Source organism: Aureobasidium pullulans, assembly GCF_000721785.1.
Source record: "Aureobasidium pullulans EXF-150 unplaced genomic scaffold scaffold_23, whole genome shotgun sequence".
Taxonomy (NCBI): Eukaryota; Fungi; Ascomycota; class Dothideomycetes; order Dothideales; family Saccotheciaceae; genus Aureobasidium; species Aureobasidium pullulans.
In genome coordinates this window covers 243865-270754 of record NW_021941043.1, presented here as the reverse complement: position 1 = coordinate 270754, position 26890 = coordinate 243865, and the positions used below count along the sequence as shown (strand labels likewise).

The 26890-nt window shown below is 49.7% G+C and overlaps 12 protein-coding genes across 12 annotated transcripts; 6 read left to right on the top strand and 6 right to left on the bottom strand.

The window, feature by feature from the left end:
• Positions 1-263: 263 nt before the first annotated feature.
• M438DRAFT_281138 (ankyrin) lies at positions 264-3485 on the top strand (the record flags this gene model as incomplete). Its single annotated transcript, XM_029901217.1, has 1 exon — positions 264-3485. The coding sequence occupies one exon, from the start codon at positions 264-266 to the stop codon at positions 3483-3485; it is 3222 nt and encodes a 1073-aa protein (XP_029756916.1).
• A 503-nt stretch (positions 3486-3988) lies between these two features.
• On the top strand, positions 3989-4973 carry M438DRAFT_358622 (uncharacterized protein; the record flags this gene model as incomplete). The annotated part of the gene is made up of 3 exons (XM_029907277.1): positions 3989-4147; positions 4215-4349; positions 4416-4973. The coding sequence occupies 3 exons, from the start codon at positions 3989-3991 to the stop codon at positions 4971-4973; spliced, it is 852 nt and encodes a 283-aa protein (XP_029756915.1).
• Positions 4974-5160: 187 nt separating this feature from the next.
• Positions 5161-7164, bottom strand: M438DRAFT_303849 (succinyl-CoA:3-ketoacid-coenzyme A transferas-like protein; the record flags this gene model as incomplete). Its single annotated transcript, XM_029902175.1, has 3 exons — positions 6665-7164; positions 5358-6592; positions 5161-5295 (listed from the first exon to the last, which is right to left on the bottom strand). Exons 1-3 carry the CDS (start codon positions 7008-7010, stop codon positions 5161-5163), a joined length of 1716 nt encoding a protein of 571 aa, XP_029756914.1. The 5' UTR covers positions 7011-7164.
• A 768-nt stretch (positions 7165-7932) lies between these two features.
• M438DRAFT_348650 (Pkinase-domain-containing protein) lies at positions 7933-10543 on the bottom strand. The gene is made up of 6 exons (XM_029906193.1): positions 10407-10543; positions 10271-10340; positions 9679-10213; positions 9211-9623; positions 9020-9157; positions 7933-8965 (listed from the first exon to the last, which is right to left on the bottom strand). Coding segments are annotated over exons 1-6 (1926 nt in total). The 5' UTR covers positions 10409-10543; the 3' UTR covers positions 7933-8197.
• Positions 10544-10868: 325 nt separating this feature from the next.
• On the top strand, positions 10869-11542 carry M438DRAFT_281013 (transporter particle subunit bet5; the record flags this gene model as incomplete). The annotated part of the gene is made up of 4 exons (XM_029901206.1): positions 10869-10905; positions 10956-11169; positions 11226-11460; positions 11519-11542. The coding sequence occupies 4 exons, from the start codon at positions 10869-10871 to the stop codon at positions 11540-11542; spliced, it is 510 nt and encodes a 169-aa protein (XP_029756912.1).
• Positions 11543-12091: 549 nt separating this feature from the next.
• On the bottom strand, positions 12092-13324 carry M438DRAFT_281053 (activator 1 subunit 3; the record flags this gene model as incomplete). Its single annotated transcript, XM_029901209.1, has 2 exons — positions 12092-13139; positions 13188-13324. 2 exons carry the CDS (start codon positions 13322-13324, stop codon positions 12092-12094), a joined length of 1185 nt encoding a protein of 394 aa, XP_029756911.1.
• Positions 13325-13556: 232 nt separating this feature from the next.
• On the top strand, positions 13557-15681 carry M438DRAFT_325772 (putative eukaryotic translation initiation factor 3, gamma subunit). Its single transcript, XM_029903103.1, has 2 exons — positions 13557-13662; positions 13725-15681. Exons 1-2 carry the CDS (start codon positions 13577-13579, stop codon positions 15337-15339), a joined length of 1701 nt encoding a protein of 566 aa, XP_029756910.1. The 5' UTR covers positions 13557-13576; the 3' UTR covers positions 15340-15681.
• Positions 15682-16103: 422 nt separating this feature from the next.
• On the top strand, positions 16104-17141 carry M438DRAFT_338686 (uncharacterized protein; the record flags this gene model as incomplete). The annotated part of the gene is made up of 1 exon (XM_029904147.1): positions 16104-17141. One exon carries the CDS (start codon positions 16104-16106, stop codon positions 17139-17141), a length of 1038 nt encoding a protein of 345 aa, XP_029756909.1.
• A 1445-nt stretch (positions 17142-18586) lies between these two features.
• M438DRAFT_105988 (uncharacterized protein) lies at positions 18587-19536 on the bottom strand. Its single transcript, XM_029898673.1, has one exon. It carries the CDS (start codon positions 19365-19367, stop codon positions 18723-18725), a length of 645 nt encoding a protein of 214 aa, XP_029756908.1. The 5' UTR covers positions 19368-19536; the 3' UTR covers positions 18587-18722.
• An 843-nt stretch (positions 19537-20379) lies between these two features.
• M438DRAFT_358615 (uncharacterized protein) lies at positions 20380-22161 on the bottom strand (the record flags this gene model as incomplete). The annotated part of the gene is made up of 2 exons (XM_029907276.1): positions 20380-20477; positions 20586-22161. The coding sequence occupies 2 exons, from the start codon at positions 22159-22161 to the stop codon at positions 20380-20382; spliced, it is 1674 nt and encodes a 557-aa protein (XP_029756907.1).
• A 322-nt stretch (positions 22162-22483) lies between these two features.
• M438DRAFT_377303 (uncharacterized protein) lies at positions 22484-23715 on the bottom strand (the record flags this gene model as incomplete). Its single annotated transcript, XM_029908724.1, has 4 exons — positions 22484-22542; positions 22592-22848; positions 22901-23079; positions 23194-23715. The coding sequence occupies 4 exons, from the start codon at positions 23713-23715 to the stop codon at positions 22484-22486; spliced, it is 1017 nt and encodes a 338-aa protein (XP_029756906.1).
• Positions 23716-24578: 863 nt separating this feature from the next.
• Positions 24579-26410, top strand: M438DRAFT_338682 (uncharacterized protein; the record flags this gene model as incomplete). Its single annotated transcript, XM_029904146.1, has 2 exons — positions 24579-25565; positions 25622-26410. 2 exons carry the CDS (start codon positions 24579-24581, stop codon positions 26408-26410), a joined length of 1776 nt encoding a protein of 591 aa, XP_029756905.1.
• Between the last annotated feature and the right edge of the window lie 480 nt (positions 26411-26890).

Genomic DNA, 26890 nt, shown 5'->3' with positions numbered 1-26890 from the left:
GCAAGAACAGGCCTCGACTGTCGGTGAGATTGCTAGACAAGTGGATCGGCGGCGGCAGACGCACGTGACTGTGAGAGGTCAAAGCGGGCCTCTAGACAGCGGACCGCTTTCCAAGTTGCAGCTCTTGCTAACGTTAACCGATACTTGCTTCTTCCCAATCCACAACAACCTCTGTCCGCCCCCTTACGACTCACATTCCTCGACTGTCCATCTTGCGGAGCCGGTCTTCGCCTTGCCCTTTATTGTATGGCCATATCCGCGGCATGAGCCACAGCACCATCCTCGACAGCAACAACGCGCTTGTCCAGAATGCGCCGCCTCTTCCACCTGTCAAGACCACCTCTCCCATGCCTCTAGATCGCCCATCTGTCTCCCCGCCGCCTGAAGCCTCCAAAATCTCACCAACTCGCCTTCCCGAGTCCGGGAACAACGATGCACTTGATGCCGAGAATGACTCCGAGGCCGAGACCTTGATCGTATCTCCTGTCAAAAAACGCGACTTGCTCAAGCAGTCTAATTCTGCCCAGGCCTTGGAAAGCATTGACGAGATTCCTGAAAAGACTGCCGTCCAACCGGACGAGGAACACTCCGAGACCGCTCGTGAAGCCTCGGAAGACAAAGCTCAAACCAACGGCGATGACCTACAAAAGCAGGAAGACCAATCAGTCGCCAAGGATGTCAAGCCAGATGAAAAGACTACTTATGCCAATGGAGATAACCAGGACAGTGACAGTGACAATTTGAGTGAAGTATCCTCGGTGGAATCATTTGAGGTCGGAAACGGGCATGGAAACGACGTCAAAAACAACGAGAACGATGATGACGACGATGATGAGGACGGCAGATCGTGGGCCTCAGATAAGGACGACCAAGAACGAAGCTCAAATCCACGGAAACGCAAACATACAGATGTAGATCAGCCACGTCGGAAACGAAGGTCCAGCCAAGATGACGGTGAGCACTCCTCATCTCCTCAATTGCGCAGACACCGACGGACTGCATCAGCGCAATCCGCACGCCCCAGCCAGAGCCGGAGCAACAGTGGACAACATTTACATACAGCGGGCGTTGCACGGCAACGACGCGCCGCTACTCATATTCCCGTCCGCGAAACAATGCTTGCAAGGAACGTCTGGGATTCGGATACTTCTTCCGAAACATCACATCAATATCCTAAAAGCAGACTTACCCGAAACACCAGCAGGGCTGTTTCAACACCAGGTCGACCAATGGGTTTAGCAAAGCGGCACGTCAACAAATACGGCTTCACTCGCCTGGCCGAGGCATGCGAGAATGGCGATCTTGACGGTGTCAAGGAATGGCGCGCAAAGGACCCCGAACAACTGGAACAGCGCGAATTTGCAGGCAACACTCCCCTCCAAGTCGCCTCCCTGAATGGATACCCCGAGATCGTCAGCTATTTGCTCGAGCAAGGTTGCAATCCACATTGCGCAAATGCAGACAAGGATACCCCCCTCATTGACGCGGTCGAGAACGGCCATCTTGATGTTGTTCAAATCCTCCTCAAAGCCGGAATCAACCCTTTACATTGCAACCTGAAAGGCCAGCAGGCGCTCGATGTCATCACCAAGGAGACCGACAACGCAACCGAGATCCGTGCTGCTTTGCGCGAAGCAATCGAAGACTGGAACAAAAACGGCAGATCTGAGCAAACGTACAATGTCGAAGAACCCGCTTCAAGGCCTGGACCAAAGCAAGGCCTGCAATTTCTTGCACGCACCTACGAGAATTTGCTCAAGCTTGTTAGCGAGAATGACAGGACAGCCGTTCAGGAGTTCCTCGATGCTCGGGTGCCCGTCGACAATAACGTTGTGGCGGCGGCAGCAAAGACTGGCGACCTATATCTTGTGAACATGCTTCTCGCTGAGATGACCCCTAAGAAGGCTCGTCAGAGAGCTGATAGACCCATGCTCTCTGTTATTGGAACCTCTCACTTCGAAATGGTCAAGGCCCTTACCGAACTCGATCAATTCGAACCTAGATGGCGCTCTAAGAGTAGCAACCTGACCTGGTTCGAGATCGCAGAGTCCAAGCAGGGTCCGAGATGGAGAGAAGAGAAGGCGCTCCTCGAAAAGTTGTACGAGAAGGCTGATAGCGCTCATAAGCTGAGCTCCAGTCCCGTTGCTCGACGCGAACCCACGAAGAAACGACGAAGAAGCGCAGAGCGCCACAACGACTCTGATGTGGAAATGGAAGACGCTGACTCACCGGAGAGAGCACGAAGCAGAAGACGCCTTGTATCTAAGAAAGACATGCGTACAGCTAGCCGACAGCGATCATCCTCGGAACTCTCAGATGTCGCGCCTCCTAGAAGACACGGCGAACGACTCTCGGATCAGAATCTCAAACCACCTGGACCACGTAAGGTTGGACGTCCAAGAAAGCACAGTAATTCCCATCTCTCCGAACCACAACCTAAACGACAGCGTTCGTCCTCTATGATTGAGCCTGCCGAAGAAGACCATACTCCATACGACTCCGAGGACGACGCTCAACATGAGGATGATGAGGATATCAAGATGGAGGAACCCGATCGCGAAGCTGCAGAAGCCGAGGCCACTCGCAAGGCCGATCTCGACGCAAAGGCTGATGCGCAGAAGCTAGCAGACAAGTTGCGCAAAGACGAACAGACCCGAAAAGAGGAGGAAGCTGCGCGTCGCAAGGAGGCCGAACGTAAGGCCGAAGAAATCCGTCAGCAACACGAGCGAAAGTTGGCCGAAGACCGTCGTCTGGATCGAGAGAGAAAGGTTCAAGCGCTTCCAAGCGCTTTGAGTCACGTCCTCGGCCTGGTAGATGTCCACGGTAAGGAGAGACAGGCCTACATCCAGAGACACTTCCTTCCAGTCCAGGTCGTCAAACGAGCCGATTTGGGAGACGTCGGAGAAGAGGGCAAGCCTGACGACCTTTGGATGCTCAGCTATCAGGCTGCTGCAATCCTTACTGGAAAAGACGCAAACATTCTCTTGGATCTCCCTATCGATGCCAAGACAAAGCCGTCCTTGCTCTCCGGATCAACGACATCTAAGGTGACTGAGGAGCAGCGCCGATTGATGCTAGCATGCCTACAGTCAACGAGTCTGGTCCATGGACTTCCTTCAAACGAAGACAGCGAAACAGAAGGACCAGGAAACTTGTTGGCCGAGCTTGCCGAAGCCGAGAGGATCCAACATCGTATCAAGGAAGACCGAGCAAAATTCTTGAGCATGGGCTCTTTGAGATGGATGCGATTCAGTGACTTTTACAAGATTGCGACATCAGCCGAATGCCCACACCTGGATGGACTGGACCTTCAGATGAGATTCGATTGCTGTCTCGACCCATTCCCTTTCTCATCGGATATCAAGACAGTCAACGGCACGAACGACAACGACAAGGAGCGAGTCAATGGCACGAATGGCACCGACCAAAGGGGCCTTTCCGCGGCTGGACCCGGAGTTACGACGATTACGGTTGTACAGGATTGAATTGATTGATATGCAAAGCACAGCGTCTGGTTCATTTTATTTTCATAAGCATTGCAAAGCAAAGAGAGCCGAGACGTGGATTTCGTTCAAAGGGAAGGAAAGGGAGTTGTGTGTAGTGTCAGCTTTTTTGATGATGGTGAATGGAGATGGGATATGTTCTGATCATAAGAGTCCCAGTACATAAAACCAACATTCTATAAACCCACATTCTGTCAATACACTTGCTGTGTCTACTCTACTCGAGTACCTATCCCATTCGAGCGTCTGCCTCGAGACGAGGCCAGCAGTGGGAGCTAGGGCACAGTCCGGTATCTTCACGACTTTGCCGAAGTCCCCCAAATTATCTACGTCACAAACACGCAGTTAAAGCACGGAGATAGACGGCTGCTCGGCAATTGATGATGATGGCCCATGAACTGACATGGTTGCAACTCACAACCTGACACCTTTTTTGCTCCTTTACCTCTCAATACTTCAATTGGCAACAAAGACAAGCAGCAATCATGTCTAAGCTCTCGCCCGCTCTCAAAGAACTCATCAATGCGCCATTCGCGCGACCCGGTGCTCTGCCCGCTCCACCGGGCATCAAGGCATTTTACCAGAACTTGGCCAAGGATGCAAAGGCCAGAGGTGTCGGTGTGCCTGCTTGGTTATCCATGGCTGTATGTGATACACACCCCTTCCAAACATCCAAGTGAGGGTGCTAGAAACTGATATGAGGTATAATAGACAGCAACGACCATGACTATGAATTCGCCGGACTCGCTATCTGAGCTGTACCAAGCCGCTTCGCCGGAGGGAGATGCGGTTCAAACGGCGGAACTGATGAGGGAAGTCGGATTAAAATGTATCGGATTCAATGGCGTAAGTTTTTCTTCCTTTCCCTTCCTCTTCCCCCACCTCTCAAAGAGACGAAAGTACTGATCAAAGGTCATGCAAAAAAAACAGGTGCCCCGTACAATCAACATGCTCAACGCCTTCCGCGCCTCCCTGCCCGAAAAAGTGACATCCTCCCTCTCCACCACACCCACGCGCATCCCTTCCCCTCAAAACATAACCTCAATGTCCGCCCGTGGCCAAGACCTCTGGAAAAGCATCTACGACCCCTTCGACAAGAAACTATACTCCAAACTCGCGGATTCGCATCCGGACCTGCCCGTCCACATTCTGCACTCCGAATACGGTGCTCTTTTCGCCGACCCGGAGGAAAAAGTGCAGGGCAAGGTTGGCAGGGTGTTGACGTCTGTGGTTGCGGTCAGTTGTTTGAGGACGCAGACGGGGGTGGGCCCGCAGGTGTTGAGTCATGTGTTTGGATTGAGGAAGGCGTTTAAAGATGGGAGTGCTGAGGGTGATGTGGAGGGGGGTGAGTGGTTGGCTGGGGATGAGGGGAGTGTGTGGTTGTTGGAGAAGGTGGATGGGATTGTGGAGGTTTTGAGTGGGGGCAAGGGGTCAAGTTATGCGCCTGGATCCATCAAGGCGAAGCTTTAGATGACGCTTTGTGCTTGAAGGTGGAACAGACGAGATTAGGCGTGCATGATAGATGAGAAAGAATCTTTTGTACATTTGGGTTTTTGATGTCTAGAAAAAGTTTGTACATGTGCTTGATGAATTGTTGGTATAGAATAAATTGCTGTGAAACATGCGAATGAAGATTCTGGGGTATGAGGTTATTCCTCTACTCCATCTCGTGGAGATCGTCGGCCACCTTGAACTTGGCGGCGGTCTTTTCTTGCACTTGCTCGACGCTAACGCCAGGTGCAACTTCAGTGAGAGTAAGACCTCCATTCTTACGGTCAACCTGGAAGACACACTATAACAATCATTAGCATTCTGCAGAAACCAGCTTGAATTGAAACACAAGCAATGACTTACCAACTCAGTGATAATAGTCGACACACAACGAGCACCGGTCAACGGCAAACTGCACTCCTGCTGAATCTTGCTGACACCGTTCTTGTCCACATGATCGGTGAGCACCACAATCTTCGTCTGGTCAGGGTTGGAGACCAGATCCATGGCACCGCCCATTCCCTTGAGCACTTTTCCAGGAATCATGTAGTTTGCCAAGTCACCGTTAGCGCTGACCTGCAGAGCTCCCAACATGGAGACATCGATGTGACCACCTCTGATCATAGCGAACGACTCGGCAGAATCAAAGGTGGAGCCACCGGGCAGGATGGTGACGGTTTCTTTGCCGGCGTTGATGATGTCCACGTCGACTTCTTCTTCGGTGGGGTAGGGGCCCATACCCATGAGTCCGTTTTCCGAGTGGATCCAGACCTTGATCTTGGGGTCCAAGAAGGAAGGGGCGAGTGTGGGCATGCCGACACCCAAGTTGACGTAGTAGCCTTGCTTGAGCTCTTTGGCTGCACGACGGGCGATTCTCTCGCGACGTTTCTCGCCTTCGGATTTGTTGGATTGGTCGCCGCCTTCGACTTCACGCAATTTCTTGACTTCGAGTTTCTTCTCCTCTGTTGCGGGGACGATGCGGTCGATATAGATGCCAGGGAGGTCAACCTCGTCGGGCTTGATCTCGCCGATAGGGACGATGTGTTCGGCCTCTACGATACTGCAGGCGGCTGCTTTTGCCATCATAGGACCAAAGTTTCCAGTAGTGTAGCGGAAGACGCAGTTGCCTGCCTCGTCGACCTTGTAGGCGCGCAAGATGGCAACATCACCTTGGATAGCATGTTCCAAGTTGAACTTCTTGCCCTTGAATTCACGGGTCTCACGTCGGTTGCCAGGTTGCAGGGTGGTGGGCATCTTGGAACCTTCCTTAGGAGGACCCATTCTGATGGGGATTTCTCCAGTTTCGATCCATGTGTGGACACCAGTGGGGGTGTAGAAGGCAGGGATACCGGCACCACCAGCTCTGATACGCTCGGCAATTGTGCCTTGAGGTGTGAGTTCGACGTCCAATTCTCCAGAAAGGTACTTCTTCTCAATAGCCTTGTTTGTTCCGAGGAAAGACAGAATGACGGAGGTAAGTTGGCCATTTTGAACGAGCTCGGCAAGACCATAGGGACCAGCACCGGCGTTGTTGGAAACAGCCTTTAGCGAGTGCAAACTCTCAACTCCCCTCTTCGCCATAGCCTTGATGATAGTATCTGCCATGCACGTCAGCATCCCCGTCTTCAAAAGCATCCATCATCGACAACACATCAAATCAAAACACATACCAGCAGTACCGCAAAGACCAAACCCAGCACTCAAAATAGTAGAACCACTCTTGATATCAGCAACAGCCTCATCAGCAGAAGCGTAAACCTTTGATCTCGAGCGATCAATCGTGGGCGCCAAACTCTCATTCAATCCGATATCCTCGACACCACTGCTTGCATCGCTGCCGCCAGTCTTGACATCGTTGATGAAGCCACGGGTAAACGTCAATCCAGCAACTCCCGCTGTGCGTCTGCTCAATGCCACACGCGCTGATACACGCGGCAATTGTGTTCTAAGCAAAGCGTTTGACGACGAAGGCAATAACGCCGAAAGCCGCATGCATGAACGTCTTGTCGCTGCCATTGTGATGTGAGATGTGTAAATGCGAGACCTCAAGAAATCTTGAAGGAAGAAAAGGAAAAGAAGGAAGTGTGCTTTCTCGGTATATAGAAATATGGCTAGCCTTCCCCCCTCGCGGTCACGGCTCTGTCGTTCCTTTTCGGTATCTGGGATCGGAAGCCGTACCGGATGTCACTTACGGCATACTGTACGCCCCGAGTTCGTCCGGGGAGAACGACGGCTTCCCCATGCCGACTCTTGCCCCAAGCTCTAGCCGAGACAGCGGAAGCATAAAAGTAAATCCACCTTTATGCAACATGGATTAGATCAAATTGCATAACTTCGAACACCGTCTAAAGCGTGTCAATAGATGATTTGTATAGTTTAAATCGTCTCTCATTAGATCTTAAGGGAGTGTTGTAAGATAGTTAGAGCGCTTGTTAGAATCGCGGCTAGCTTTAAAACACCTCGTCTCGAGGATACCGCTTAATAAGATGCATAGAACGACTATTTTATAGTAATGGAGTGGAGTGAAACTTCTTTAATATTGACTAGCTAGATCAGTCACGACTACGTGTTTATATCGAAGCACACTGTTCTTAGTTTCAAATACTTGCTTTCACGCTCTCTCTCAAGTCACTTGTCGAATGTGCAGCCGGAAGTCATTTTCTAGGAAAGCACAGTTGAAAAGTGATATCCAGCGATATCGTACCAACGAAGCCATGAAGCAGAACAAAACCCCCCCAATCGATGGAATTCTATCCACCACATATCTCTACATCAAAACATCGGCAAAAAACATGATGGTGCTGCCGCAATATCATCAATTGTCCTTACAAGCATAGTTAAGAGCACAACCCTGTCCCAAAAAGCCATCAGTCACCAGTCGAAACTCAAAATCCAACATACGGTTTCAAATATCACATTGCAATAGAAATCCAAAGAGTCAAGTTTGTAATGAGTTTTTTGCAGGTCCTTTTGTTATGTAGGATAATCGTATGTGTGTGCCCTGCTATGGAAATATAGGAAAGTTGGAATAATTTTGCCTGAATACCAATTCTTCCCTGTGTCCACGCTTGGCATTCATTACCTCCCTTGACTTTAGGGAAAAAAAGGAAAAGAATTTATGAATGATTCCGAATAACAACATCCGGCGGTAAGATACAACCGTCCAGCGATGATCTTCCAAACGATTGATGGGAAAGTTGCAATCACTCCTTATCTTTATCGTCGCCGTCCTCTGCTCCTGATTGTGCGGCCTCGCCGACGTCGGTGCCGCGAATTTTACTCGCCAGCCCTGCCCACTTGCTCTTCGCGCTCTCAGGCTCGGCTTGTGAAGAATCGCGGATGACACTTTCGTGCTCGGCGATAGCCTTGATGTTTTCGACGCGGCGGGTAAGGTAAATGGTAGGCTCGCGTCCTCTTCTCGAGTGGATACGCTGCATTTCTTCCTGGTAGGCCTGCTCGAAGAAGTTGCTGTCGTCGGCACCAGGTGATTCGCAAACAATGTGTTCTATCGGCTTGTCGTCTTGGATCTCGTCCGAGGTGTAAGCTGATGGAGAGTTGCTCCCGGTTCCTATACCTAGATATGTCGTTTCCGACAGGGGGTCATGAGCGTGGCCTTTGATATGAGGCTCTTCTAGTGCGCGGTCAACTGATTCCTGCTGAGCGTCCTTGTCTGCGTGTTGTGCGTGTTCAACGTCATCGGGTGTCTCTGTGTGCATAGAGTTTGACTCGTCCATCTCTCCCGGACTGCAGACCATATCGTCAGAGACCACAATGTCGTGGTGGATTCCCTCAGCAGCCAGGACCCTCTCCATCGGTTTTCTGTCATCCGCATCGCTGCTGCGTGTTTTTCTGTGTTTCGTCTCGATACTACCGGGAGGTGCTACTATGCGAGAAGCGCGACCAAACAAGCCGTCCATCAACTCTGGACGCTTACGGAAGAGGAGCTTCTTGAAGCGTTTCACAGCTTTCATCTGGAGAAGAGACGTCAGTCGCGTGATTACACGTTGCTTTCAGTCTGCACGTACCACGACCAAGAGTTGCTTCATATTGCCTGTAATGGCGTGGTTCATTTCCTCTTCGGTCGGCATGTCGACTAGATCTGCACAATTTTCCTGTATTGAAAGCAGAGGGTCTTCTCCGTTCTTGGTCACCCACGGATGGGCCTGGGTGTTGTTAGCTAGAATGTCATCATCGCAACAGACGGATGTTGTCATACTCTAAGCTCCTCCATCTTGATCCTGCGATCGGGATCCTTCTCCAAAATCTTACACATAAGATCCTTGAACTGTGGATTCTGTTCTTCAGATAATGAGAATCCATCACCGCGAATCGATTCGTACATCTCGAGTAGACCAGTCTTTTCGAATGGAATTCTACCATATCTGAGACAGTAGAGCGTAACGCCCATGGACCAGATATCAGCTGCTCGGCCAGAAACATGACCATGTTTGGCAACACACAACTCCGGAGGCATGAATGCGGGCGAGCCAGCTGATTTTGCTGTGGTCATATCAGACTCTTTCTCGAACATTTCTGATACGCCAAAGTCGACAATTTTGAGGACGTCATCTTCGTTTACGAGGCAGTTGTCAGGCTTGATGTCTCGATGTACGATACCCTGTGCATGTACTGTATAGCATGTTAGCTACGATCACAGATAGACTCTCACAGACTAGCTCCTTACGGTACTCAATGCCCAGGATCATGTCGCGGAACCAGCATCTGCACGTCTCTTCATCATATGGGTCCGCTCTATCGTCGATGCCAACCTTCATGACAACACCCTTCTTGCACATCTCCAGGACCATATATAGCGAATCCTCTTCCGGGTCGTCCAAGACCTCGATCAGCGCAACAAGGTTGGTATGGTGTAATTTCTTCATAATCGCAATCTCCTCTTTGATCAAATCCAGAGAGTTGTTCGCTTGCGGAGTCAGTCTATCCGACGTCGACATTCTATGCAACGGTGAATTGAAGCCTCTGCTAGCTTGTCTCTTCTGATTCGGCCGGCGTAGGAGATTGGATTGCGCGCGCTTGCGCAGGCGCGATTTGGAGAATTCCTTGACGGCATATTCGTTGCCGAACTGGTCTACAGCTAGGTGTACTGCGCCAAAGGAACCGCGACCTATCTCTTGCTTGATGGTGTATTGGTTGATTCGGTGGACTGCGGCGCCGTCATCGTCGCTGGAACCGTAGTGTGTTCGCGCATTGAGCGTTTCCTACGGATTGAGTGTCAGATTGTGTTGCGACTCGGAAGAGGCAATGTCCGAGCTGACCTTGACCGTGGTTGTTCTCGAGGGAGTTCGTTGATGGTGTCTTATGGGGCTTTGGTATGCCGGCAGGGACCTGCACGACGAGACGATTGCTCAGTACCGTGGTAAGAAGAGGGTTTACTTCAGAGTTCAGCCCTACATGTGTTTGACAGCTGCGGGCCGTCCATGGCTGGTATTTGTGCTGCCGATGTTGAGAGAAATGCCGCGAGAAGGCAGAACATGGTGGTGGTGCCCCGCTTCTGATGCTGAGCCGGCGTCAGGCGCCGCGGACGGATGATTGTGAGAATCTGCCATGGGAGACTGGGAGGAGAAGGGAAGGGGAACAAAGAAGCTTTTCTCATGCGCAGTAAAAGTCAAAATGAAGATGCTTGTATAACATTGCTGCTTTGCTTCGAGTTCTACCAATATATTACCTTCGATGAAGGTGAACGCTAGGCCCCGACTATCCGAAGACTTATCAGAAAGGAAAGCACGCGTTGCGACACTCACGCCGAATCTTGCGCCTGCCAAGCTTCCTGCCACCTCCCCACATCATCAACCAAAGGGCTAGAACGAATCACCAACCAACATCCTTGATATCCATCATATCAACCCATACATCATGACCGTATACTCTTTTTACATCTTTGACAGGCATAGTGAGTGTGTCGCAACTCTTTCGGAAAGAATAGAACTAACAGAAGTCCAGCCGAATGCATATACAGCAAACGATGGGCTCAGCGGCCCGTATCTCAAAGTGCCAGATCAGTCCAACGTCAATCAGGAGCCAGTGCCATCAGCAATGGCGACTTACCAGGAGTCAACCAAAAAGCCTTGTCAAATGAAGATGATGCAAAACTAATCTTCGGTGCCATCTTTTCTCTCCGTCGCATGGTGCGGCAACTGGGCGGTGAAGACGACAGGTATTGCCCCTTTGTAACCCACCCAGACGATAAAGACGATTACTGACGACATCAAGTTTCCTTTCTTACCGCACTGGAGAGTACAAGTTGCATTACTTTGAGACGGCGACAAATCTCAAGTTTGTAATGCTTACAGATACGCGCATAGCGAGCATGCGTACTGTGCTCTATCAAATATGGGCGAATCTCTATGTTGAATACGTCGTCAAGAGCCCAATCTCACCTGTTGAGCATGCAGGTGGTGTTGGAGTTGCAAACGAACTGTTCGAAGGCGCTTTGGAGAGCTTCATTGTAAGTTTTGGTATTTTGAGTGTGGTGACTATATGTCTTGCTAATGGTGAATGTACAGAACACTGTCTTCCCTCCTTCTTGAGCACAGAATAGGAGACATCAATGATGTTGGAGCCTCGATATGCATAAGAAGCACTCGGCCGAGAACTCTCGATAAGCTTTACCTTGGAGCATATCAAGGTACTGATATTGATCCCAATTTCTTGGCTTCCTTCTCAACAGTATTTCTCACACCACAACGATACGAGAAACTAATCAAAGAATACGTCAAGTGAAGGCTGAAGCATCAAATACGAGGAACTGCAACTCCCAATACCAAGGGAGATGGAGGAGGAGCCATCTCGTGGCCGAGCCACTGCTCTATTCTCTGAAAAGTCAAGATGACAGCCACTGTTCGCTGACTAGAGGAAAGGTGTTTGCTTAGCAATAAGCCCAGGGACAATGGCTCAAGAAGCAGAGCATACAAAAAGTTGTGTTTTGAAATATCTCTGGCTAAAGCAAGTCATAAGTCTGAGCATTCCGATCGGCCTCCACCTGTCCCGAGACATATTTATACAAACCCAATTAAGGCTTCCATCTAACTCCATGACTCCATGCTTGACATCCCTTCCATGCCTGTTCGAACTTTTGATCATTTGCCGTTCTCCATGATTTCACAACCGTTTCTGACTGTACCGACCAGTCCACCGGTCTGTAGGTTCTCGCTGCCACCACCACTCAATCTGTGCTCAATCTCAGCCAAACCTTGTAGCCAAGAGACCTTTGTGTGGGCAGGGACCTCCAGATTGGCAAGCTCTTCGCCTAGAGCAGTCAGAATGTCGGCCAAGGCAAGACCTTTGTTTGCCTTGAGTGTGTTGATGGTTGCTAGACACGAAGTCACATCAGGATTGGAGAGTAGTGTGTCGCGAATGGTTGCGATGTCAGCAGGATGAGGTGCGGCGATGCAGTCGAAGATGGTCTCGTTCGTGATCAAGTCACGGTCGATCTTCGAACCTTCGGCAGGTGCTTGGCCTGGTAGATGGAGCGGTGTTGATGAAGCGTGGCAAGCTTGCAGAACATTGAGAGCGCGGCGCATGTCACCCTTAGACAGAGTAACAAGAGAGTCAGTAGCATCAGCTGCAATGTTGACGTCTTCCTTTTCAATGACGATGTCAACAAGACGGCGAATATCAGGCTCTTTGAGTGGCGAGAAGCGGAAGCGAGTACAACGTGATAGCAGAGCAGGCGACAGCTTGTGTGTGTAGTTGGCGATGATGCAGAAACGAGTGTTGGAAGTGTATTTCTCCATGATTCTTCGCAAAGCCATTTGAGCGGTTGAGGTCATGGCATCGGCCTCGTCAAGAATGATAAGCTTGAAGTTGGCCGGACTGCTGCCATTGTCCTTGTCACCAAACGAGGTGAAGATTTGTTTTGTGCTGGAGAAGGTCTTGATCTGCTCACGGACGACATCGATACCACGATCATCTGAGGCGTTGAGTTCGAGGACCATCTGACGCATGTTCTTGTTTCCATAGATACGACGGGCAAGTGCGAGGACGGTCGACGTCTTTCCGGTACCGGGAGGGCCATAGAGGAGGAGATGGGGGAGTCTGTTACTGTCGACAAACTTGTTGATGGTTGCTAAGATGTCTTGATGACCTGAGACGTCGTCGAGGGTGTTTGGTCGGTACTTTTCCACCCTATTTCAATGTCAGATGGTGTTCGAGAGAGTTTGTGATAGAGCATACCATGGTAGTGTGTCTTGCAGCTCGACGGGCAGATTGGCAGCACTTCTCTTGCCCTTCTCATCTGATTTTGACGAGAATTGGATTGAAGGCTGAGCGGCAGGCGCATCAACGTCCATTTCATCTTCGTAGTCTGACATGATTGGTAATGTGATACGGGTTGAAGGTGATTGAACTTGAGTGACAATATTGTCTGTCTCGTCGATTGACGCTGCCTGTGAAATTGAGAGACGCGTTCAACTGACGCGGGAGCGTGTCGATTTTACTTTAGCCCCAAAGAGGAAAGGTCGGCCTACCCCACAAGCCGGGATGGAGCATCCAGATTATCCAAGGGCAAGGAAAAAAGTACGATGGTCGAATACTCTTTTGTCGCAACTACATCACAACACACCATGCACTCGCGCGTTCATGCCGGCGAGTATGTGCTCTTACGCCTACCTTCCGACACCCTGAAGCTGGTCCAAATTGTTCCAAATACGTACGACCCTGCTCTATCCTCCCACAGCACCGTCAATCGCTAAGCTCTCTTTCGCATCGCAGTCTTGTGTCAATCGGCAAATACGGCTCCTTCCCTTGCAATCTTTTGATCGGACGCCCATACTACCTCACCTTCGAGATCACCGATAAACAATCAGAATCAGATGCCTCCCGCCTTCGCGTCGTACCAGCCTCAGAGCTAAATGCTGAGATCCTCGCCGAAGATGCTCCCTCCTCCGAAAACCCTGCCGAGAAAGCCGACGACTCGTTCGATATTGTCGCCGATGATGGCTCAGTCTTGCTGAAGAACAACCGCCTTACAATCGATGATGCCTCCCGTCAAGCCCTCAGTATGGAAGAGATTGAACAGTTGAAGAAGGCTGGAACTGGTTCTGGAAGGGACATTATCGAGAAAATCCTCAAATCGCATACCCATCTCAACGAGAAGACGTCCTTCGCCCTGGCCAAATACACCTTGAGGAAGCACAAGAAATACCTACGCAGATTCACCGTCCTGCCCATGAATGTCTCCATGTTGACCGAATACATGATCGCCGAGAAGGAGGCCTCAAGAGTCATGGAACTAAGGGAAGAATCGCTTGGTCTTGTGGGAAGCTGGGCCAACGTCCATTATCACCCTGACGCAGAACCCGCTCTGACCGAAGAGGGCACACAACTTGGTGGTGGAAGATGGTTGGTCGTTGACGACACTGGTGGCTTGGTTGTGGCATCTATGGCTGAGAAGATGGGTCTCCTCTACCACCCGGATAACGAAGATGAAGATTCGGAGGACGATGGTACAGAAGCTACCACCAGTACGGAACAGGCAGCCCAAGCTGAAGAAAAGGCCGATGTGGAGATGCAAGATGCCTCAAAAGAAGAGACAACGAACGGAGAGCTACAAGAAGGGGAGGAAGTACGAGGGAACGGCAGAAAGCGTCCTCAAAACCGCCACAACACCAATCTCTCATCGACAAATACCCTCACAGTCATCCACGCAAACGCCCAACCAAACGTCTCGCTCTTGAAATATTTCTCTTACGACACAAACAACCCCACCGCTACTCACCCCCTACACACACACCTCAAGACACTTACATGGCTGCAACTTATCGACCCCTCAGCAGACCCTACCTACGACGAGCCGGAAAATGTACCGCAAGCCGAACTCGACACGTGGAAGTCCGGCAAACGCGGTGCCTACTACCGCAAACGTCGTCGCTGGACCCGTTGCAAGCAGATTGTTGACGAAACCCGCGAAGGTGGCTTTGACGGCATAGTCATTGCCTCTTCGATGAACCCTGCAACAATCCTCAAGAACACCGTTCATCTCCTTCGCGGTTCTGCTCACATCGTCATCTACTCACCGACCGTGGAGCCCCTGACAGAAATCATGGACCTCTACTCCAAAGATCGCAAAGCCGCATTCTTGGACCACATTGCCAACGACACCACACCGCCTGAGGAGGACTTCCCGCTAGACCCGAGACTGATCTTGGCGCCGACCTTGCAGACAACAAAGATCAGACCCTGGCAGGTATTGCCCGGACGCACACATCCGCTCATGACATGGAGAGGCGGTGCAGAGGGTTATCTGTTCACGGCAAGAAGAGTGTTGCCCGTAGATGGCAAAGTCGAAGCCCGAGGCAAGTACAACAAGAAGAGAAAGATCGGATGATTGCATCCATCACTATAGACCATTTGTATAAAAACGACCGCTAGACTGTTGCCTTTGTTAACAGCTAATGACGCCGATTTCTTAACGTTGCTCACACGCACAATGCAAAGACCCTTGGCCTACCCAATACCATCACCATGCACACACACTCGTCACGCACACATACCAAACTTCCCATGTCCCCTTCAACAAGTTGTTCCCCACAACCTGCAAATCTCCAAACGCTGCCACCATTCCTTTTCCCAACAATGTCTAGATCTTGAAAATATCGCGCAATCTATAGTTTCACAGGACAAGCAACTGATAACCTCATTCGCATATCAAGATGATAAAACAGAACCCACGAATCAGAGCCGTGGTCAATGAGACCACGTCGAATGTCTCATCTTCGTGAACGGGATACAGCCTGACACAAGTATCGTGCTTTTCCACGACTTCGACTTCTGCTAGATCTTGCAGATGAACATGAGGTTAAGTGTACTAAGTGTTGCTATAAGACGATGACAGTACAGCACGTGGCGATCCTCGTATTGAAGTGGAAGACTCATCGAGGAGCGCATTTGCGTGGGTTTCACTATTCCTTAGGAGTCATATCGAAATGAGACCAATAGTTCACAATTGCGACCACCATTCTTCCCTTCCCTTACTCTTCCTTCATCTCCAAAAGTTTAGACAGAAGAAAGTTCGCCCATCTCTCGACTTCTCACTAGAAGATCCTGCCAACTCTATCAACCGCACCAACAAACATTTCCCAAACCATCAACATGCGTGTATACGAATCCAAAGACGGCGCTCTATACAGCAGGACCGGCGTCATCTCCCCACCACCACCACCCCCACCATCACCATCCTCACCCGACCTCCTCACAAACTCCTTCGAACCACAAATTCGCCAGACAATCCACACAATCATCTCCGCCGTCCACACCACAAACCTTGCCATCTCCACCTACCGCAACCTCTGCACCTCCAACGTGCATAAAATCACCGCGATAAAACATCTCGCTCTAACCGCCGATGCTGTTGCGATAGCCTCTTTGAGGAAGAAATATGCGCAATTGATTATTGCAGAGATGAAAATGTGTAGGGAGGTGGAAGGGATGAAGCAGGGGGTTGTGATGTTGAGATTGGATTTGGCGGAGTTGCATGAGTTGAATGGGAGTGTGGAGGAGAGGAGGAATGATGATGTTGAGGGGGAGGGGTGGATGCCTAATATTGGGTTATTGAGGAGGAGGGAGGAAGGTGTTGATGGAAGTCAAGGTGATGGATCTGCTGATGCTTGGGTTTATGATCTTGAGGGGGATGAAGAAGATTACGAAAGAGGCTCGGAGGATGAGCTTTATGATGGGGACGCCGATGAGAGTTATGATGAGGACGAGGAAGACGACGCCGCACCATTCGAAGACCCCATCACAGAACTCGATGGAAGATATCTAAACTGGATCCAAGACTGGAAAACCTCAGAAAACAGGAAAATGCTCATCACACTGCTAGGCACTGACTCACCAACACCACCACCTGAAGAGATGCTCAGCTCGAATAGCCTACCTTCTGATGAATATCGAGCATCCTACAACCGCTGGGAACAAGCATTCGGCAGAGACTTCGAACATAACACATCCATTGGTGAGGACGAAGAGCTCGATATCAAAATGCAATGGCAGTATGAGCAGCCAGAGCAGAAGAAGAGTATGAACATCGACAACATCTACCACTGGATAGGAAAATACTTCCAAACAGTCCGGCAGACCAGAAAGCGAATTGACAAGCTCATAATCTCACATAAAAAGGGGAGATGGTAGCAGTATTACACAGAAGAAACCTCAATATCCTATACAAATATCAAGCCGTCTTTTGATCTCAGGTCTATATATCCTCTTTTCCTCACTCGCGTGAGGAAAATTTCACTATTTATCATGATGTGTGATGGATTTTGTAAAAACCAACATCATTCGGAGAGGGAGGATATTTCTCTCAACTTTCTTGATGAATGTCTCCCGCCCGAGAAGTGTGATACTGTGATATCTCTGCTATTGCGGTAAACGTGTATTGGAACCTTAGGTCAACGATATATCAAACATCCTTCTCTAGCTGACTGAGATACAGCAATTATTTCAAAACCGAGATGATGGTATAAACTAACTCAGCACGAATGTGCATGCCAATAACCATAGTTACTTACTGCTGCAATGCACGAGGTTTTCTCCTAATATAAGATTTGCTCGGTAAGGTTATGTCAAAACGGGGCTCTCCATGGACAAGTTGATAAGCTAGAATTCGATCGTGCAGGTCTGCAAGGTCTGAAAGCTGACTACTTTGACCTTGGAGATCGCGCTTTCTTTTACCATCATGCAGACCCTTCGAATCAACACTACGCAGGACATTCGCGAGAAGAAGATTGTAGATTTGGAACTTCCACTAGACGAATGTATGAATGGCTAGATTATTGTGCATTTTAACAGGCTATTCGACCATCGAAAGCTCTTTCATAGAGCGAGAAAATCCGAACCAAGTTAAACAGTCCAGCAGAATGCTCATCTAGCCTCTAGTCCGATGAGAAATTTGATGGGTGAGATGTCCAATATATTCAGCCCTTAACATCATGATTCCAGTATAGATACATTATTGCAATTACAAGTCAAAAGATACATCGAAAACCATGTCAAAGGTTCGAACTCGTTCGAAATCTCTGTCCTGGAAATCTCAGTTGCCAGATTTAATCGCTTTCCAGTAGCTATGCACGGATATACAGGTCTGTCACAGTTCATAATGTATTCAGAATATCGGGCTTGGTCTGCTGAAAGCATTGGTGCCGAATATCCTTAAGCGTAGGATCTGCTCTGACGAAGCGTTGTGAATGCTGGAAGCCGGATGAGGAGTAGAGTGAGGAGTAGAGTGAGGAAGGAACGTAGGAGAGATATTAATGCCTGACGCGCTTACTTTAGGAGCTGAGGTAACTCCTTTGGCTCCTGTAAGAATGCACAGTACGCTATGATTCCTAGGCTGGGTCAAGGGAGAGTCTGATTGTTTGAGCTCTCCGTGGTCAGGACTGTACTCTTAGAAACATTTGTGCATCGCGACAGCTTGTCACCCATAAATCACGTCGAGCGAACAGAGGTTTTGTTGTTGAGTAAGTCGTCTTATGTAGTTCGATCGATACTACTCATTATTTCCTCACTGATACATCAAAACCGTGTTATTGTAGCAGATCATCACCGGCACATCATTACGTTCGAAGCCGAAGCAATATCGGGGCATAAAAAAACCTTTATACAAGGAAAAAAGCAAACGCGATGATGTTCCATGTCCAAATCCCAAATCCCAAACCCGCGATGATATCTCGTCAACATCCCTTCCCTCCCCCTTCATCAAACCCATACAAATCATGCCAACCATCCAACCTCAAGCTTATCAACCCACTCCACAACAGGTTTCATATCCTGCAACCACTCCTCCTCCGAAATCTCAAAAAAGCTACACATATCATCCTCGTCCTCCTCCACTTCGTCATAAGAAACCGCATCCCTCTCCTTCAGATACTCCAAAACATTGACCATGACATCCTGCTGAACAGGACTGTCATATCTTGGCTTATACCAAGGCTCATCTTCCTCATCTTCCTCATCTTCCTCCTCTTCTTTTTTTTCTTGTTCCTCCTTCAATATCTCATACATCTCCTCCAATCTCATGTGTAAAGCTTTGACATGTTGCTGCAGACCCAAAACAGCAAACAGCATATCATGTTTCCACAACCCAAACATTTGTATTTCTTCATCAATTGCTCTCCAAGGTTCGTATTCGAAGATACATTGTTGCTTGACTTCCAGTTTGTATACGTGGATCATGGCGTGATGGCACCATTCGTGGTATTTGGTTTCCGCTTTGATGGTTTCGTCCACTTTGTCGGCGAGGCGGGTGAGGTGGAGGGGGATTTTCTCTTGGAGTTGGGTGTGTGTGGGGGTGGTGGATTGTTCGGAGGAAGGGATAGTTGAGGTGACGGAGGTGGAGGTGTATGTGTATTCAGACATCGTGATGGTTGTCGAAGTGAGGTAAATGGGTAGAAAGTGTGTGTCGGGTAGAACAGGTGTATAGCAGTAAATTTGCTGTAGTCGTGTGTTTTATGTCTCGTGAGACAGTAGCTGATGAGCCGTATAGAAAAGACTTTCTGTTTTCAAGAAAGGTCGAGTCGAAAAAGTGGTTGTTTTGTATGTGTGTGGGTGTTGCCCGTGAAAGTACAAGTAGTCTGTTGCGTGAGAGCGTACTTGAAAGTTTGAAAATGGTTGGTTGGTTGGTCGGTCGGTTGGTTGTTCGGGGGAAGGAGGTTTTCGGTCTTAGAAATCCAGTTCTCAAAAAAGAGTTATAAGGTCTATCTCAGCTTGGGCGATTCGAAGAATAGGCGATCAAAGAAGAGGGCGAGATCGATAGACATTTTGTACCAACAACGAATCCTATGACTCTTTTGACAGTGAGTCGTAGTCGCGCAAATCAACTCAGCGAGGCGTGCTCTATCTAGCTGCCTTGAGGGACTGCGAATTCTTCGTCCTCTGGTTCGTCAGTATAAGGCGCAAGAGGTAGATCAAGAGAAAGCTGATGACTATTATCCTATGGTGTCGAAGATTGTATGGTTGAAGAGACTTTTCGGGATGTGATAGGTCAAGTTCGCACATGAAGCCATGCCAACCTCAGGCAGGGCATTTTCCTTCCGAGAAGCCGAGATTCTATCGACATTTTAGAATCAGCGTGAAGGACAATGCGTGATTGGTAGAGAGGCTCGAAGTGGTATCAAGCATGTTCTGGTAGTCATTAGTGTTCGTTCGATATAGATGTTGTACTGTCATCTTCGTGAGAAACCTTTACATGTTGCCTAAATCACGCGACCAATTTGTTAACACCAAAAGAGATTGAGTCAATGTGTATCTTGATTTTTGTTCTACTTCCCTCTTGCTTCCGTTCGCATTTCTTCACCCTACTCGCGCTTCTCCTACCACTGAATTTCTGTAGTTTGTATCTGTAGAAATGCATAGTGTTCTGTGAAGAAGACTAGTGCCCAGCGAGTGTGTGTCGATCGTTGCGTTCTTGTGGACGGCAGTGCCGTTGCCAGAAGTACAATGCATTGCGACAGCTATATGCGTACCGTGCTACATCATCCACAGTAGAGCTTCGTAACGGCATAGTTGAAACCGCATGAAACACCCAATCCTACGATCTTCAGACCCTGGGCTCATGACACCGAGGACGGCGCGTACAATTTTCAGGGTGCAAGCTTGCACTGCTCACATCACACGTTTGGCCTCTTGCCGCGGGGACTTGGGGCTGTGGGCGGATAGGTGCTGGTCGTAGTCGTCGCAAGAACCCAGGATGCACCGAATGGTAAGTTCTTCTGCGAGGCGTGGAAGGGTAAGGGTTTCCACGCGATTGACCGGCGTGGACTAAACCTTCGCGAGTCTGACTTCCATGCATCTGACCCCTACCACTAGGAGTTTGATGTCGGTGGTCATAAGGTGATTGGTGTCGCTGTGAGTGTGCATTGGAGCCTGAAGAGTTGCCGGCTTGATAGGACTCCAGTACCGATGGTTCACAAAGATCTTCTGAAGATCCGAAAGGAGCTGGTGACAGGGGGCAATTGTTACTTGGACCAGTGGACGGTAGGTAATCCGGATTGTGTGGCGAGTAGCGAAGTTCAGCATCCGCAGTCGATATCGGTGCCAAAGAGTTCCTGGCGTTAATTGATGTCCCAGCGCGGAAGGGTGGTTGAGGGTAGGTACCGTGTTGTTCACCTCGTGCATTTCGAAGGTCAGCGGCTGGAGTGAGTTGTTGCTCGACAAGGTCACGAATACCACATTCGAGATTCTGAATCCTGTGACGTGCTCCAAGCCTCCATCCCATGAATAACATGTTTCCAAGTCCGTCGTTGACCTTTTCAGCGGCGATATCTCCGACATGAGGGTTTACGCTCAGGAGAACAGCTTCATCACCCAGGTGAGATACTTTTGACTCCATTTCGCCGACCATATCGCGCAGTCTGATGAAGGATTCGAGCAGGTACGAAATATCGTGCAGGCTAGCGCCACGTTGTAGGTGATCCTCCAAGGCCACGAGATTGGTTTCAACAATATCCATGGTTTCGCTCACTCTGTCGAATTGTTCCACAAGAGTTTTGACCTTTTCAAGAAGCAGGTAAGAGACTTCATTACTAAGGCTGTCGGTCTCGCTGTCACCGTTGATGTCGCCGATAAGACTGTCAGTGTCGCAGCCATAGATTTCGCCGTTTTCGCGGAGCATGTTGTCGACCGCATTGCTGTCGCCATCGCTGTCATCACTGTAGATACTCTCATCGTCTCCAATATCATCATCGTCGACCTCATCGTCCAGATGTTCAACTCCCAATTGACTGAGTTCGTCGGATCTGTGGGCATCGCCTGCGTCGTCGCTATCGTTGTATGGAGATGGGGACGGACTGTCTGCGCGAAGAGTTTCAGAGCTGGCCGCAGAAGCAGCGTCATCGTCAACGACTATTGGTGTCTCGCGGCTGCCGGCATCATCATTTGCGCTACCATATTCGACGAACTCTGAAGCATCGGTATCGGCGGGTGGCAAGGCGCTCAGGATATTGAAGTTGGCATCGCGACCGATATGTTCGGGATTCATGACGCCGTATGGATCGCGTTCAAGCTGTGCCAACTTGTGCTCATCGAGATCGACAGGCGTGGGGTTGTTGTCGTTGTCGTTGGACTCCATGGCAGCTGCTAATTGGCGTTTGAAATGTGCCATCTCTCTTCCTCGGTTGAACTCTCTCCATAGACGGGGATCAACTTGATCCATTTTTACTGCGTAATACGCCGGTCAAATTGGCCAGGTTTGTTAGATCAGAGAAGATGAAGTCGATAACACGAAATATGGAGCAGTGCGAAAGTCAAAACAGAAGTGGAAAAAGGAGATTTTTATCAATGAGGACTCGCCGCTGGAGACTCATCGCGGAAAACTCATCCTCGAAGACTCATCGCTGGAAAATGGCTGCCTACCGTGGTTCGTGGCACAGCCTGCGGGAATGAGTGAATTACCACATATTTGCTGCCATGAGCTCTGGCCAAGCCTGTGACGCCGATCCAGGTTCGATGTGTTTGAAGGTACGATGTGCGTAATACTATCGCATCAACTCGTCGATGTATTGCTCCACCTTCTTTGCGACCAGGTCATTGTGCTCTGCCTCGGTGTCAGCGTGACTGTCTCAGAAACTGGTAGTTTGGCGTACTGATGCAGAAGCCATGTGGTGTGCCATATGTATCGATTTCCATAGTGGGCTTCTTTTCGTCACCGGGCGTGCCTGTTGCAGCCCTAGCAGCAATGAGTTCGTCTCTGGTCTCGTCCGCAACCCAGTGGTCATTGGTGCCAAAGTAGAAGAACAACTTCGTCTTGTTGTCGCTCGAATCTTGTGCTTGAGAAACACCCCACAGTTCGTCATCCCAGGCATCTGCTGTTATGGTTCGCATCTCATGGCCGGCAAGAGATCTGATTCATGTCAACATGGGACGAGAATTGGAAGGAAGTGACCACTACTCACAATGCTTGTCTGACACCTCCTGGGCTCTTGAGGAAAGCAGTGGTGGTTTCCGCGGCCGGCGAAGGAAAACCTGTGACGAGACCAACGAGACGTTGGAGCGGTGTGAAAGGAACCCAGGAAAACATAAGGCGTACGACCAGTCCTGCAATGACAGCAAAGTATGGGATGGCGAAGAACAACTATAGAGATATAAATCAACAGATGCAGACAATGACAAATGGATGTCAAGATGTGTCTTGTAGAGGTACAGGTTCTTTGCAGATGAAAGAAGTAGGACAAGATGAAGCACCTACACTAAACTTCTTCCCACTTGGGCTCTTTGCAATGTGAGTGACGGTTGGGAAGAGACATATTCCACCAATGACTTTGGCATCATTGCTCAGCTGCTGTGTGCTGGGACTCTGCTTTCGCCGCCGCAAGACCTCGAGCAGGATATAGGAGCCAACAGAATGACCTATCAATACTACCTTTATTGTAGCATTTGGCCTTGTCTGGCTTTCAATCGCTCTTTCGAGCATTTGGCCTATGTGTTCGATTTGTTGTTCCAGGTCATAGGGTCCTTCTGGGTTGCTATCGTGGCTTAAAGATTGGTGTCGTTCATGATGCTGAACGCCAAAGCCACGAAGACTGGTCCCTGCGACTTTGATGCGACGATCTGGGTACTTTGCACGGAGACTGTCGAAGCACAACGTCAAGAAGGTGCGGTAGTATTCAATCAGGCCAGGATTGCCGGTGATTTGAAAGACTAGAAGTGATTCAGTGGGCGAGTCCGAAACGGGAGCATGCGAAAGGTCAATTGAGTCTTCGACGGTCATTATGTTCTTGCTTGAATGGTTGAGGATGGGTCGTCACTTGAGACCGATGTCGAGGTTGTTGTAGCCAGCGCGTTAACGTGCATGGAAAGGGCTAATGGTAACAACACCCCCAGGCCCGTCAATTGTCCGAGGCTAGTGATGGATCTGGTACCCTCATGGTGTGAACGTGCGGAATCTCTTCCAGTGAACTCGAAAAGCAGACTCTCTACAAACTCGATTTCAACATTCGTATTGCAGTGAATAGCATGTCGTTGATGATTTTGTCAGTATTTGGAGGGTAAAAACAAAAGGGCGACAGTACCAGACATTTGACAGATCGCGATCGCAGCCGTCGTATTTACATACTTTACCCGTGTTTCACTCGAAGGTAGTGAATGCGACTGCTGAAAAAGGAACCTGTGAAAGAGTACCTGCCTAATTTGTTTCGGCGGAGACGGCATCCGCGCGGAGTAGACAGCTTTCGACTGGGCATCATCACAGAGCGGAAACAGAAACCCCAACGCCCGACGCTCAAAGAATCCCACTCGCCCTCTCCAAGGTCAACCCACGCCAAAGCAGCGAAGTCGACACGCGCGCCTGCACCACGCAAAAACCATCAACAAAGCACCACCGCCATCTCCAAAAATCACCATAACGACACGACCATCGAAATCGCGCCTCTAATTTTCGACTGGATTCTTCTTGATTAATTATTTGCGCTGCGTTGACGGCTACACGAAGTTTTCTCTTTTTCTCTCGCTGTTTTCCCCATCCAGCTTTCGCGACACGCAAATTTTTCCCGCCGAGGACAGCTTTTCATTAATTCAGCGCCAAGCCTTTTCTGACTGCATAATTATTATTTCACCACAACTTTGCATGAGAGTATGCAGAGCACTCGTGCCTCCGGTGCACGCTTCAGGCAGAGGAAACTCTCGACCAAGCATCCGCTACAGGTTGTCAAGGAGAATGAGATAGAGACATTTGCCATCGATGAAGACCCTCAACGCCACATACCTCATGTTGAGACTGGTGTGGAAAAGGCAGAAGAGACTGAACACCATCTTCAAGCTGTCATCTCCGCCTCTGCCGCTGCTTCACTAGGTGCCAAAGTCAACCAAGTCTTTATTCCTACACCAGAGACAAAGTCGAGTGGTATTCCCTATGATCAGTTGTATCCACGACAATTTGCAGAGCCTGCTACCTACATTAGGTTCAGTTCAACGGTTGAGGACTGCATTGGAAATCAGTACAACATTGACGATGAGGATGACGTCTTCCTGCTAAACTTCAACACATCAAAGAAGGATGATGAGAAGCTATCAGAAGACATCTTCGAGGAGTTGATGAGCTTCTTTGAGCTCAAGTCCGACAAGAACCACCCCTTCGCCAATATTTCAAATGCTCCTATCTTGACACTCGAGGAAGCTGAAAGCTACTTTGACGACCCAGAGGACGAGACCAACCTTTCTGTAGAAGCCCGAAAATGGACCAAGGAGGTCTACGACCATTGGCGGTCCAGAAGAGTGCCAAATGGCAATCGCTCTCTCTTGTCCAACCTCAAGTTTGAGACTGGTGCTGACACCGATGACAACGACGCTTATGTCTGTTTCAGACGTCGTGAAGTACGACAAGCTCGCAAGACCAGAGGTAGAGATGCTCAGGTGACCGAGAAGTTGAAGAAGCTGAGGAGAGAGCTTGAGGATGCCAGACAGCTCTTGATCTCTGTCAATCAGCGCGAGCGTTTGATCAAGGAGAGGATAGAAACAGAGCGCAAGGTCTTCGAACAGCGCACTGAGTTGAAGAAGGTCAAGGTAGCGCAAGGCATCAAAGGTGAAAAGGGAGAAGACGAGGAACTCCTTGTCAACCAAAGAGTAAGTCACCATCTTACCATGGTCATTGTCGTAGTTCGCGTGCTGATGTTGAATAGCCCACGCCCAAGCCCCGACCAGCAAGAGCCGACGGACAAAAACCAACAACACTGCGCCTTCCCGGTACAAGGACAGAAGCAGTCCGTGCCGCACCAGAAAACGACCTCGTGCAGTTGTCAGACATCCAAGAAGAAGCAGCCGCCGCGGTGCAGAGATCGGTCGAGGAAAAGATTGGCCAGCATCGCAAGTGGAACAAAGACTGGGTCGACAACACCTGGGGACCAATCACACCACCAGCCGAACCTTCTTCAGCGGGTGGCTATCTGCCGCGCATCGAAGAGGTTCAACTTCCGACACCACCTGCATCTTTGCGTTCAGAGACATCACAAGATCATACCAAGGATGTCGAGATGAAAGATGCAGACGCAGAGATGCCTACACCGGTCAGTGCTGCACAAGACCAACCACTCCGTACAATGTTCCGCTTCAACTCGCCACCACCTGAAGCAGGCTACAACAGACCTGCTTACAGGCGACGATATGGTCGTAATGGGCGCTTGTATATTGAACAACGCAAGCCACGCATGTTCGTGCAGAGCAAGGGTGTGATAGGCGACTCTGACGATGAGAGTGATGGTGAGACGGTCGTATATCCCATGGACTGTTATGACACACTCGGCATCAGCTATAGGGCGAGCATTTTGGCACCGAGAAGGCCAGTGGAGCCGACGGCCGAGCATATGGCGCACCTAAGGCGGGCAGGGTCGAGCGGTGATACGGTGATGGCCAACGGACATGGCACAGCAGGTCATGGAACCAGTCATGGCCAGGGCGAAGGCGGAAGTTGATGAAGCATTTTTCAGGCGAAAACTTTTTGTGATACCACTTTTTTCTTTCTTCCCTTGACGACTTTTGTATAGTAGATGATGAACGTCAAGAATTGCTCAGTCCCAGAGACACTTTTTCCTCTCAAATTGAAGTCGAGTCCGAAGTCCGGTGCGGTGATTTCTTCGGTTGTGGATGTTCGCTTGACGGATGTCGAGTCTGCAGGTAGGAGGTCCAGAAGATGGTCCCGACAGGGCCTGGTAGCATGAGGGGGGGAGGTGAAAGTGATTGGGTGCAGCGAAAGGTCAAGGTCCTCGTGGTGGGCTCTTCAGCAGTGGTGTGTGATGATGATTCGGCGGTAAGCGGGGCGGGCGTAGTACGAGAAGAGGGGACGGGTATGAGGGCCTAGTAGAAGAGGAGTCGAATGGCTACGATGGTGTTGAACGATTAGGAAAGGCCTTCGTCGAGTGGTAGTAGGGTGTGAAGAGCAGAAGCGAAGAGAA

What these genes read in the sequence shown, in the direction of transcription:
- M438DRAFT_105988 (XM_029898673.1), bottom strand. Translation starts at nt 19,367, where the DNA reads ATGTCTGAATACACATACACCTCCACCTCCGTCACCTCAACTATCCCT.
- M438DRAFT_325772 (XM_029903103.1), top strand. Translation starts at nt 13,577, where the DNA reads ATGCACTCGCGCGTTCATGCCGGCGAGTATGTGCTCTTACGCCTACCT. An exon ending in GTCCAAATTGTTCCAAATAC is followed by an intron (nt 13,663 to 13,724) that starts GTACGACCCTGC and finishes TTCGCATCGCAG; the next exon opens with TCTTGTGTCAATCGGCAAAT.
- M438DRAFT_348650 (XM_029906193.1), bottom strand. An exon ending in CGAGAACAACCACGGTCAAG is followed by an intron (nt 10,214 to 10,270) that starts GTCAGCTCGGAC and finishes CTCAATCCGTAG; the next exon opens with GAAACGCTCAATGCGCGAAC. An exon ending in TCAAGATGGAGGAGCTTAGA is followed by an intron (nt 9,158 to 9,210) that starts GTATGACAACAT and finishes AACAACACCCAG; the next exon opens with GCCCATCCGTGGGTGACCAA.